This window comes from Anolis sagrei, chromosome 10 (assembly GCF_037176765.1).
Source record: "Anolis sagrei isolate rAnoSag1 chromosome 10, rAnoSag1.mat, whole genome shotgun sequence".
NCBI lineage: Eukaryota > Metazoa > Chordata > Lepidosauria > Squamata > Dactyloidae > Anolis > Anolis sagrei.
Window position 1 is genome coordinate 10,364,650 of NC_090030.1, and position 13,305 is coordinate 10,377,954.

The 13,305-nt window shown below is 40.0% G+C and overlaps 1 protein-coding gene across 1 annotated transcript; it reads left to right on the forward strand.

Annotated features, from left to right (window-relative positions):
* The first annotated feature begins 5,774 nt into the window (after window positions 1-5,774).
* Window positions 5,775-12,966, forward strand: RPL36A (ribosomal protein L36a). The gene is made up of 5 exons (XM_060756350.2): window positions 5,775-5,962; window positions 9,372-9,477; window positions 10,770-10,837; window positions 11,181-11,303; window positions 12,891-12,966. Exons 1-5 carry the CDS (start codon window positions 5,960-5,962, stop codon window positions 12,909-12,911), a joined length of 321 nt encoding a protein of 106 aa, XP_060612333.1. The 5' UTR covers window positions 5,775-5,959; the 3' UTR covers window positions 12,912-12,966.
* Window positions 12,967-13,305: the final 339 nt, after the last annotated feature.

Genomic DNA, 13,305 nt, shown 5'->3' on the forward strand with positions numbered 1-13,305 from the left:
TGTTACCTGCTTTGAACTGGATTACATGAGTCTACACTGCCATATAATCCAGTCCAATCTGGACTTTATATGGCAGTGTAGAAGGGTCCTACATTGTAGAACGAATGCATTTTGACAGCACTTTAACTGCTATGGCTCAATGTGCTGGTATGGCTGTACCAGTAGCTCCAACTTTATTTGTTTGTATTGAATGTTTGTTTGCAGTCCTGGGTTTCAGGAACTCTGCACATAGGTGGCTTCCTTTGGTTGCAGTCGTAGGGCAAGTCACCTGTCCATCATCGTTAAGTTTTGGTTCCGCCCCTTGCTCAGGGCAATTGGGAAGGGAAGGGAGCCATTTTTTAGTTAGTCTCAGCAAGGAAAACTAATGTACAGGATGTGTGCAAGCTTCCCCTGTACAACAGCTTCAACCCTTAAGACTTTCCGGGGGAGAACAGTCTTAAGAGTCTCCAAAGATTTCCAGGGAAACAGCCCTAAAGACCAAAGAACTCCAGCTGGAGAACATCTAAGCCTTTACTGGTAGGTCCACTCGGTGTTCAAGAAGCAGTTCGACCCGGTAGCGGAGCCCACATCAGTAAGGGTTAGATTACAGTCAGCCTGGGAGAAGTTAAAAAGGGGATTTTCTTTTAAAGTAAAGAAGAAGTTATTGAAGACAGTTGCCTGTCCTTCGTGGGCAAGTTTAGGAAGCTACCAGTTGCATAAAAGCCTGGAATCATTTGTTTATCTTTCTGAAGACAAGAGACGTTTCTGTTTGATTGTTCATTAATAAAAGACTTTGTTATACTTCACAAGCCATCTAAAGATCATTTGTGGTGGAAAACCTCTGAGAACTTCTCCTTGGCCCCCCTGGCTTCCTGCTGGGCAAAGGTTGCACGTCCTGTCTTAAAGGAAATTCTTTACAGGCCCAGCGACCAACAGAACACTCAATGCTCTGTAATCCTAGGATTTGTAGTTTGCTGAGATGTTCGCATTCATTGGAAGAGAAGGCGAAAGGCCTTGCAAAGCCACAATGTTTACAATCCCAAAAGCGTTGGGCCGTAACATTTAAAAAGTGGTGTCAAACTTGTGGTGTAATGTAAAATAAACCACATGTAGTTCATATTTGGTCGGCCTTCCCAGAGAAAGAAAATATGCCACCCCGGTGAACAGTAAAGAACACGTAGTTAACCCTTCAAAAGTTCAGGACAACATATGTACAATGTGATCAGTTGCGACAACTCGCATAATGTCCTTTTATGAGAGATTTAAAATTATCTTTCTTTGTCCATGTGGATAAACTCCTTCAGCAACTCATGAAGCAAGAGCACACTCCAAATTCTATCGTTCTCTGCTTCTCTTCAAACACTTGCATAGCTCAAGCCTGAAAAATGTAACAGCAACCAAAAGTCCCAGGCTCAGCTAGCTCCCCAAACATTGCTGGACCAGTCAGCTTCATGTATCTTATTTTACAGTTGACACACACACACTGATTCCTTGCATGCTCTATCAAAACTGCATTCATCCTGCAGTGTAGACACACCCGTCGTAATTGTGAGCAGATAGTGGAACAAAACGATAGAAAGATGGAAGCAGATGCAAAGTCAGCTGACTGTTTTTCTCTTGGGCCGGCTCTGGTGAACCCTCACTTTGGCCCCTTCTATGGCCCCGCCTACACTGCCATATAAAATCCAGATTGTCTGCCTTGAACTGGATTATTTGGCAGTGTCGACTCGTATAATCCAGTTCAAATCAGATCATGTGGATTCTCTGCTTTGGTGATCTGGATTATATGGCGAAGTAGAAGGGGCCCCAGTCCCTAAGTGTTGTGAGCCCACAAAGTTCTTCCTTCTTTCATCTTCTCCTATTGCTTGAGCATTTTGTACAACATAGCAGGTTTTAAATATAACCACAACCATTTATTTTGGGCAGAAGAATCGCAAACCTACAGGCTTCCTCTTTTTTTGAGCAGCCCATCGTGCTACAGGTTGGGAGTCCATTTCTGTTCTTTCTGACCAAAGCCCCTTCTACACTGCCACATAATCGGCTTTTCCGATGTGCCTTTGGAGAGTGACCATATATTCCAGTCCTGTTGTTTCACCTACACTGTTTTCCTCATATTGCACTTCCCCTCACCTTATTGAAAGTCTGATTCCACTGTTCAGTCCCCTATGAGCACCTCCCTAACAAATATACCATTTTAATTGCTATCTCATCCAGAGTTTTATCACTTTATGTCATGCATTTGGCCCACCCATTGTGTTTGATTTTCCATTATGTTATTTTGTACTGTTTATTTTGCTTGATTTGTTTATTTATTTTATTGTGATGTTATTTTTTTGTTAATATTTGTTTATAATGTATCGCTGGGCTTGGCCTCATGTAAGCCGCTCCGAGTCCCCTTTGGGAAGATGGTGGCAGGGTATAAATAAAGTTTATTATATTATTATTATTATTAATAATATTAATCCACATTTTATTGTCGAAGGCTTTCATGGCTGGAATCACTGGGTTGTTGTAGGTTTTTTCAGGCTATATGGCCATGGTCTAGAGCAGGGATCCTCAAACTTTTTAAACAGAGGGCCAGGTCACAGTCCCTCAAACTGTTGGAGGGCCGGATTATAATTTGAAAAAAAACATGAATGAATTCCTATGCACACTGCACATATCCCATTTGTAGTACAATAACACTTGAAAACAATACAATAATTAAAATGAAGAACAATTTTAACAAACATAAACTTATTAGTATTTCAGTGGGAAGTGTGGGCCTGCTTTTGGCTGATGAGATAGGATTGTTGTTGTTGTTGTTGTTGTTGTTGTTGTGTGCTTTCAAATCATTTCAGATTTAGGTTGACCCTGAGTGAGGGCTGGGTAAATGACCTTGGAGGGCCATATGGGAAGTGTAGGCCCGCTTTTCGCTCATGTGATAGGATTGTTGTCATTGTTGTTGTTGTGTGCTTTCAAGTCGTTTCAGACTTAGGTTGACCCTGAGCGAGGGCCACGTAAATGACGTTGAAGGGCCGTATCCAACCCTCAGGCCTTTGTTTGAGGACCTCTGGTCTAGAGGCATTCTCTCCTGACGTTTCGCCTGCATCTATGGCAAGCACCCTCAGAGGTAGTGAGGTCACATTATCCACATTATCTGATTTGAACTGGATTAAATGAGCCTATCCTGCCACATAATCCAGTTTGAAGCAAACCATCTGGATTTTATATGGCAGTGTAGAAGGGACCTCGGTTGACAGCAGTTGCTGCAAACTTAATTCAGAAGGACTCAATCATGGAGGAATTTAAAAGGGTCTGGCCCTGAAGGAGAGACCCTGCGGATCCACCAAAGAGGGCTCGCTACAATGGTGAGCAAAGAGAAGCCTAATTTAAAAGGTTTTTCTTAAGTTCCCAAAAGAAATCTCACCAAAGTTGAAGGAAGCGCCACCGAGATGATTTTATTGCGATTCAGCTGAAAAGGATGCAGAGCAGCAATATTTCGCCAAGCTAAGCATAACATGTGTACAAATAAAAGCCTTTTTTATACAGAAACAGAGTTGCCAGGTTTGAATTTCCCATTCCCTGCCCCTCTGCTGGCTTGACGATTATTGGCTGGCGCTTTACAGCTAGGAGGAGGCTTGGACACCTCCTGAGCGTCTGGGCCAAACGCTAGGCTTCTGCCGCCTCGGCGTCCTGACGAATCAGGAGAGAGGGAGGCGGGACGAGAGGGAAACAATGGATTCTTGAGAGGATTATGGAGATCCTCTCAAAGTTGCTGTCCCTCCTGCAAAGACAAAGTTTGTGCAGTTTCATAAACTCTTCCCATGTGTTTATGATAGAACCAATTGGGAAAGGACATTGCTCACCTAGGAACAAAAATTATAATCCAGGAGAGGAGGTTTTGTTTTTTTCACAAAGGGACAACGGGTGGGAACAACTCTCTACAATGGGATGGCAAATCAACTGAGAACTTCCAAATGAAATGGATAGTTTGCTAGTGTGTGGTGGAGGTAGGAAAATAGTATTTCTTGCTGCTTCTTTGTCTGGTTAGCCTACTCTGGAACATGCAACATATAATTGTCCTTGTTTAGGGGTCCCTTTCAAATCTATGATACTATATCTGTGAGTGTGTGAACCATATATATCTATCTATATCTATGGCTGGATGGCTCTTTGTCAGGAGGGCTTTGATTATGTTTTCTTGCCCTGGTGAAGGGAGCTGGTCTGGATGACCTTAAGTATTTTCTGTTGGTTGTGGGGGTTCTCTGTGGGAAGTTTGCCCCAATTCTGTCCTTGGTGGAGTTCTGAATGCTCTTTGATTGTAGGTGAACTATAAATCCCAGCAACTACAACTCCCAAATGTTAAGGTCTATTTCCCCCAAACTCCATCTGTGTTCATATTTGGGCATATGGAATATTCGTGCCAAGTTTGGTCCAGATCCACCATTCTTTGAGTCCACAGTGCTCTCTGGATGAAGGGGAACTCCCAAACTCAAGGTCAATGCCCAGCAAACCCTTCCAGTATTTTCTCTTTGTCGTGGGAGTTCTGTGTGCCAAGTGTGGTTCAATTCCATCATTGGTGGAGTTCAGAATGTTCTTTGATTGTAGGTGAACTATAAATCCCAGTAACTACAACTCCCAAATGACAAAATCAATTTTTTTAGTGGTGATCACTCCTTGGGTTAGTAGGCGTCTTGTGACCAAATTTGGCGGCAATTCGTCCAGTGGTTTTTGAGTTATGTTAATCCCACAAATGAACATTACATTTTTATTTATATAGATTATTATTATTATTATTTGTATATTTTAAGTTGCATTGTAATGTTTTTATTATTATTTATTATTTGTTATTTTATTTGTATAGTTTAAGTTGCATTGTAATATTATTATTATTATTATATTTGTATATTTTAAGTTGCATTGTAGTGTTTTCATTATTATAATATTTATTATTATTATTATTTCTTATTTGTATATTTTAAGTTGCATTGTAATGTTTTTATTATTATTTTTATTTGTTATTTTATTTGTATATTTTAAGTTGTAGTGTAATGTTTTTAATTATTATTATATATTTTTATTATTATTTCATTTGTATATTTTAAGTTGTGGTGTAATGTTTTCATTATTATTGTATTTATTATTATTATTTTATTTGTATATTTTAAGTTGTGGTGTAATGTTTTCATTATTATTATATTTATTATTATTATTTTCTTTGTATATTTTAAGTTGCATTGTAATGTTATTATTATTATTATTATATTTGTATATTTTAAGATGCATTGTAGTGTTTTCATTATTATTATATTTATTATTATTATTTTATTATTTGTATATTTTAAGTTGCATTGTAATGTTTTCATTATTATTATATTTATTATTATTTTATTTGTATATTTTAAGTTGCATTGTAATGTTTTCATTATTATTTATTATTTGTTATTTTATTTGTATAGTTTAAGTTGCATTGCAATGTTTTTAATTATTATTATATTTTTATTATTATTTCATTTGTATATTTTAAGTTGTATTGTAATGTTTTAATTATTATTTATTATTTGTTGTTTTACTTGTATAGTTTAAGTTGCATTATATTTTAATTATTATATTTATTATTATTATTATTTCCTTTGTATATTTTAAGTTGCATTGTAATGTTTTTATTATTATTATTATTATTATTTGTATATTTTAAGTTGCAGTGTAATGTTTTTAATTGTGAGCCGCTTTGTGTCTCCGTATGAAGAGATAAAGCGGGATATAAATAAATATACGTTCAGTGCAATGAAGTCTTTTAAGAGTCCAGCTAGGTTTGCAGAGACTCCTTTGCCATAGCATCCTAAAACGGCCAAGAGTCCAGGGGGCGCTCTACATCCGCGCTTTCCCGCTCCTAGCCGCTCTAGCCGGGCTTCCGCTTCTCTTCTGCTCACGTCTCTTGTCCACTTCCGGCTTCCGGCAAAACCTTTCTTTCCGAGCTGCCGACGCCGCCTGCAAGATGGTGAGTGGCTTGGATCCGTTTCCATCCTCCGCCGGGGAGCAAGGAAGGGACGGGGGGCGGCCCGGGAGAAGCGGGGGAGGCCGGCCGGAGCAGTTGGGGGCCTGTCCGGGAGGCATAGCGGCTGTTGGGGAGGCCGAGGCAGGCGAGGCCGGGGCCGGAGCGGGCTGAGGCCTAGTACAGGCCGCTGAAGCCTTGTATCATTTGTGGCATCATTTCAGTCCTTCTATGCGATCCCTCTCTGTGTTTCAATGGTTTTGTACCGCTTTGACTCCTCTAAGGACAGGGAAAAGTGGACCAGAAATGCAAGAAATACATACATAAGTGCACAAATAAATAACGATGGGACTCATTACTTATTTATATGTTGTATATATGTATTTATTGTGCATAATAAAACAATAATTGTATATTATATATTACATGTAGTATTACAATATTGCAGTATAGTGATTATAGTAAAATATATAGTAATATATAACACTAATATTGTGCTAGATTAATTATATATATACACACACATACAGTATTGATCATAGTATAATGTAATACAATATACTAATAACATCCCAGTATATTGGTATATTTTTATACACAATACAAATTTTGTGATATGTGAAAATAATGTATTGTATATAATATTGATACTAATATAATGTAATATAATGTAATACTAATAATAATGCAATATAATAGTATATAATAATATTGTGATATAGTAATACTGATATACTAAAAATATAATTACTGATAATATATAATAATTATGAACCCGCACGCTCCCTTCGTTCATCCGGAGAGGCCCTGCTCACGATTCCTCCTGCGTCGCAAGCGCGGTTGGTGGGGACGAGGGACAGGGCCTTCTCTGTGGTAGCCCCCCCTCCTTCCGACTCTGGAACGCCCTCCCCAAGGACATCAGACAAGAGCCTACGTTGGCAGTCTTTAGGAAGAGCTTGAAGACTTGGCTATTCTGGTGTGCCTTTCCAGAATAGGAAACTCCAGCAACACGTCCCAGAAACACTTTATTAGAGATTAAGATTGTCCGCACATTGCACCTATCCAAATATCCTTATATCTCACTCAGCATACTCAGCACTTTTAAATCTGTACCCATTACATTTGGCCCAGCCTAGTTTTTATTGTGTTACGGTGTACTGTTTTTACTGCTTACTGTTATTGCTTTAATGTTTTGATTTGCTTTTGGTTTATGTGTATTTGTTATATTGTTGTTTTATTGAGGCCTTGGCCTTTGTAAGCCGCATCGAGTCCTTCGGGAGATGTTCGCGGGGTAAAATAAAGTTAATAATAATAATATACTGTTTTATTGTACGTTTGTATATTTTAAGTTGTAATGTTTTTGATTGTGAGCCGCTTTGAGTCTCCATATGGAGAGAGAGAGCGGGATATAAATAAATAAAATGTGATATTTGGGGCCTGATCTTAATCCAGAGTGAAATGAAGCAGGGTTTTCAATCCAATAAGGAGCAGCCAAGGAATTAGCCACATAAAGCGCGCTTGCAATTACCATAAACCCCTGGTAGAGTTGGAAGGGCCTCCAAAGGCCATCCAGTTTGACCCTATACTATCAAAAAAGACACAATCAAAGCCCTCCCGACAGATGGCCATCCAGGCTCTGCTTCAGAACCTCCACAGAAGGAAGGAGACTCCATTGGACTTCAAGGCAATCTACATTAGAGTTGAACTAGAGTTCAAGGGGAACCCCAAAGACCATCCAGCTAGGAGGACACGATCAAAGCCCTCCCGAAAGACAGCCATCCTCTCCTTCAAACCCTTCAGAGGAGGTGGCTGCTCAACACTTGAGGCAATATATTTTTTTTCCCTGCATATTGAGTTTTTGTATACAACGCATATCTTTTAAAAGCATGGCACCAATGTGAAATGTTTGGAAAGCTCTGATCTAGAGATTCCCAGAGAGAACATTTTACCCCAAACCTTCAAAAGCGGAGATCCCATCGTAGAGTGTGTTTGCTGCCTTGGTGCCAGGATTTTGGGACCACTGCTTGCTGTTTTAGCTTTTACGTTGTATCAAAATACAGTCATTTGATTACACTATGTAACACATAGAGAGCTGGACCTTAGGGAAGGCTGAGCGAAGGAAGATGAATGCTTTTGAGCTGTGGTGTTGGAGGAAAGTGCTGAGAGTGCCTTGGACTGCGAGAAGATCCAACCAGTCCATCCTCCAGGAAATAAAGCCCGACTGCTCATTGGAGGGAAGGAGACTAGAGACAAAGTTGAAGTCCTTTGGCCACATCATGAGGAGACAGCAAAGCCTGGAGAAGACAATTATGCTGGGGAAAGTGGAAGGCAAAAGGAAGAGGGGCCGACCAAGGGCAAGATGGATGGATGGCATCCTTGAAGTGACTGGACTGACCTTGAAGGAGCTGGGGGTGGTGACGGCCGACAGGGAGCTCTGGCGTGGGCTGGTCCGTGAGGTCACGAAGAGTCGGAGGCGACTGAACGAATGAACAACAACATGTAACACAGTTTTTGTTGTTGGTTTATAAATGTCATTTCCTAATTGGTTCTCTCACAAAAACATGGGATATGTTTATTAAACTGCAAAAACTTGGTTTTATGCGGGACATCCTGCAGCACATTTTGTGATAGTTTTTCCATGACTATCTCATTGAGTCTCAACCAATTCATCCTAGTTTGTGGCAGCCACATAAACAAAGTTTCTGGAGTAGAACAATTACTTTCAAAGTAAATGTTGCACAATTAAACAGGAAATAACACTTTCAAACCAGGAACAGACATTTTCCAAATTTTGTTACTTAGTGTTATATATATATATAGAGAGAGAGAGAGAGCACATGTGCTGCTACTTTGTAATTAACCCACCGACAAATAATATGGCCAGATGTTATTTTTCATGCAATGAATTTGTGGAATTACAAAACAAGCGATTTAAGTGTATACTGTAAATAATATACTGTAAATAATACTGTAAATAAATAAATAAATTCTGCTTCTTGTATCTGAATATTACTGTGGTTCATATGCCATTTGGATTATTCTGGCAATGGTATTCAAACTGTTTTGTGAACAACCTGCATGAGAATAAGTGCCTAGGAAGTGGGAGATTGGCCTTTGAATCAATCCTAAGCACCTATGTTGAAAGCTGCACATGGGAGCAAAAGTGATGGCACAGGTCTGCATCTGGGCTCAGTTGTTTCCTCAGATGTTGTTTCGGGTGGCCTCAAGAGAGCATTGGTGCTGACGGAGACCACGTCACTTATTAGTCTGAAGGAGAACTTGAACCAAATGGTAAAAAAATGCAGTAAAGTTTCCTTCCTTACCTTAGCAGCGACAAAATAATTCCCTTTGGGAGCCAATATTGTAAAACCACATTGCCTAATCCTATGAAAACTAACTGGGTCTTCATTGCCAGGTGAACGTTCCCAAAACCCGCCGGACGTACTGCAAGAAATGTGGCAAGCACCAGCCCCACAAAGTGACTCAGTACAAGAAGGGCAAAGAGTCTCTGTATGCACAGGGTGAGTTGCAGAATTAAGCCTCTCTCTTATTCTGGGTTCTTTTCTTGCATTGGTTCCATCTCTCCTTGTGAACATACTCTGTTGCTATGGTACAAATTCGTTAAACTTAACCATGAATTATTCTCTGTGCTTCTTGCCAGTCCTTTTTTTATGAAAGCAGACGGCATGTTTCCATTATTATCATCTTAATTCTTGCGTGTTCCTAAGTTATTTCCATCTTGATCAATCACAACGTTTTCTTGGCAAGTTTTATTCAAAGCGGTTTGCGTTACTCAAAATGAAAACAACAGTTGGAGTTTGTTTGGTTGGTCACAAGCAGATCCTCTGAATCATTTGTTAAATCCAGTTATCTTGACTCAGGACTTATAATAGAATTTAGGCTAGTGTTTGCACTGGTTTGTTGTATTTTTTTAAAAAAATGTTTCCCTTTACTCTGTGAATTTTGCTTGTTTAGCACAGCTTCTGTATACCTGAAATATGTAATATAGTTGATATTCCTCACTTTACATCCAAAAATGAGGATAGCCCTATTGCTCAGGACATCTTCAGTTTTTTATAAGAGTGGGAAAACCCTCGCCACAAAACATTTGATGATGACCCACCATGGAATAACAAGACCACACGCTGAAAGCTTGGTGAAAGCCACATGACCTTGGAGGTGTCTACGGACAGTGCTGGCTCTTCGCCTTAGAAAAGGAGATGGGCAGCACCCCCCAGAGTCGGACACAACTAGACATAATGTCAGGGGGAAACCTTTACTTTTTACTAGCAAGCTTATGTAGCGCCCCCGGTAGCACAGCAGGTTAAACCACTGAACTTCCTGACTGAAAGGTTGCCATTTTGAATCTGGGGAGCGGGTGAGCTCCCAATGTTATCCCAGCTCCTGCCAACCTAGCAGTTGATGGGAAGGTAATGGTGCTCCCTACAGTCATGCTGGCCACATGACCTTGGAGGTGTATACGGACTTCGGCTTAGAAATGGAGATGAGCACCACTCCCCAGAATCAGACATGACTAGGCGTAGTGTTAAGGGGAAACTTTTACTTTAGCAAGCCTTGTAAATGATGATTCAGTAAATGATTGGTTTTTATACCTATTTTATATACTTATATGAATGGGGACATGTAAGAATTTATCGGGTGCAAAGTGGAAAGATTATAAAAAGCCCTGGTTTAGAAGACCCAACTGTACTTATAACTGAGAAGAATGCCTGTTTAAACGGTATTTCTAGTGAACATAGAAGACCAGGGTTTAAGATAGTATTTCTTTACCTGGAGGATTTCTTTCCCGCAGGAAAGCGTCGATATGACCGCAAGCAAAGCGGATACGGTGGTCAGACGAAGCCTATCTTCCGCAAGAAGGTGAGCTGTCAGTCCAAACTGGGGAAACTGGAGGGCAGTCTTAGGGGATCTTGTGTCAATCATTTCCCTTTGAAGAATTAATCACCGCTGAACTAGATCCTAGATTTTAATGGGGTTCAGGCAATATCATTACTGTTTGTGTTTCAAAGTTGAAAAGGGCGTTGAAAAACTTCCTTATGTTCACAATTTCCTTCATGGAAGTCTTCAAATCTAGCAGCTTGTCTGATTCACGATTCCTTTCCTCCTGTTTAGCCTCCCTGTCAATGGTTGGGGCAAGTGAGGAGACACTCGATTTTGCCATTCATCCCAAATGAACCGTGGGGTCTTTTGCTTCCTCTTTCAGGCAAAGACTACGAAGAAGATTGTGCTGAGGCTGGAGTGTGTGGAGCCCAACTGCCGGTCCAAGAGGATGCTGGCCATTAAGAGGTGCAAGCACTTCGAGTTGGGAGGAGACAAGAAGAGAAAGGTACTCCACCTTAGGGCTGGGTTATTCTGGATGTGCTCAGGTCATTTCTTAGATTTGCACCTATATAACAGATGCCTACTTAGCCATGGATATTATCTTCCCTGGGAGACAATAACTCAGTTGAGACTTCACATATAAAGCAAATGGTGCAGTATAATGAAATTACAGTAGAAGTGCTGAAAGGATAGGTGAAAAATGCCATCTTTCGGAAGGTTGAAAAGATTATTACTTTTAATAGTCTTTGAGAATGGCTAGTTCTAGCTCAGCCCTAGACATTGTTGAATATGGCCTTATTCTTCCTACCAATTACCCAGGTCACTTCCTCTAATAGGCCCCAGAAATGAACAGCCATAGACCTGTACCTATTATTGTTGCCTGCTATAGCACTGCACCAAGAACTTTTGAGCTTGCACTAATCTCGGCCCGACCTTTTAAATTGCCTTGAACAGGCAGGGTTACTTTTAATGTGTTATGGCGACACTTTTTATGCTTATATTGTTTTGTTTATTTACTATATTTACTACAACTTACCTGTCTGAACGTATCTCCCCTTACGAACCATCGAAAACTTTAAGATAGTCTGGGGAAGCCCTGCTCTCATTCCCGCCTTTGTCACAAGTATGTTTGGCGGGGACGAGAGACAGGGTCTTCTCAGTAGTGGCTCCTCAGCTATGGAACACCATCCCTAAGGAGATCAAATCTGCTCCCTCGCTCTTAACATTTCGTAGGCAAGTAAAAACATGGCTGTTCGAGCAAGCGTTTACAAATGCAGAGTAGCTAATATAGGAAATCGAATGACTTGACAATGGAACTGGACAAAGCTTAATAATGAAGTTGTTTTTGTTGCTCTTCTGGTGTTTTATACTGTTTAATGTTTTAATTTATATTATGTTTTATGTGTACTGATCTGTTGGAAACTGCCTTGAGTCACTGATTGGCTGAGAAAGGCGGTATACAAATACAGTAAATAAATAAATATTTATATACCGCCCAGAGGCGACTCGGAGCGGTTCACAAATTGGCAGCAATTCGATGCTTCAACAATTATAACAAGTAAAAACAATCCAGAAATTCTGTTAAAAACAATAGCATATGATATAAAAATATAAAAACCATACAAAACCTTAAAACATTATCGTGAGCGTCTCCATGTCAAATAGTTATTCCATTGTGTTATCAAGTAGTTGCGCTATCAAGTAGTTAATCTTACAGTTATGTTGTTTACTCTGTATGTATTGATGATGTTACTTGGAAACTGCTCTGGGTCTCCTCGGGGAGATAGGATGTAAATTTATTTATTTCACTATTTCTATCCCACCCATATCAGCCCGAAGATGACTCAGGGCTGCATAAAGTTTTATTATTTATTATTATTTCATAGAGGTATTTTGACTTGGTAGAATTTTATTTGTTATGGGAAAACCCAACAAATGGATTCAAAATCCATTTCTACATATATATATATTTACTTACACTTAGGACACTTTTGCTAATTTGGGGGTGACCTGTGTCATGATAAATCTGGTTTATTTTCCCCCGTGTCTGTGCCTTATACTTACTCTGTTCTGTTCTCCTCCTTCTTTACAGGGCCAGGTCATCCAGTTCTAAACATTCATTTTCGCTCTTTGTCATGAATCACAATAAAATAACAACCTATTGCGTAGTTGTGTTTCTCTTTGCCTTTATGATATAGCAGACATGGGCCAACTTGGGCCTTCCTAGTATTTTGGACTTCAACTCCCATCATTCCTAACAGCCTCAGGCCCCTTCCTTTTCCCCCTCAGCCGCTTAAGCGGCTGAGGGGGAAAAGAAAGGGGTCTGAGGCTGTTAGGAATGATGGGAGTTGATGTCCAAAACATCTGGAGGGGCCAGGTTTGCTCATGCCTGTGGTATAATAGCCTGATGACCTTATCAGCTGTGATAAGATCAGGCTCTATGGGGGAGTTGACCATAGGGGGCCTATAGTCAAGGGAGCACATGGGCAATAAGGCTCTATAACGGA

What these genes read in the sequence shown, in the direction of transcription:
- RPL36A (XM_060756350.2), top strand. An exon ending in AGAGTCTCTGTATGCACAGG is followed by an intron (nt 9,478 to 10,769) that starts GTGAGTTGCAGA and finishes TCTTTCCCGCAG; the next exon opens with GAAAGCGTCGATATGACCGC. An exon ending in AGCCTATCTTCCGCAAGAAG is followed by an intron (nt 10,838 to 11,180) that starts GTGAGCTGTCAG and finishes TTCCTCTTTCAG; the next exon opens with GCAAAGACTACGAAGAAGAT.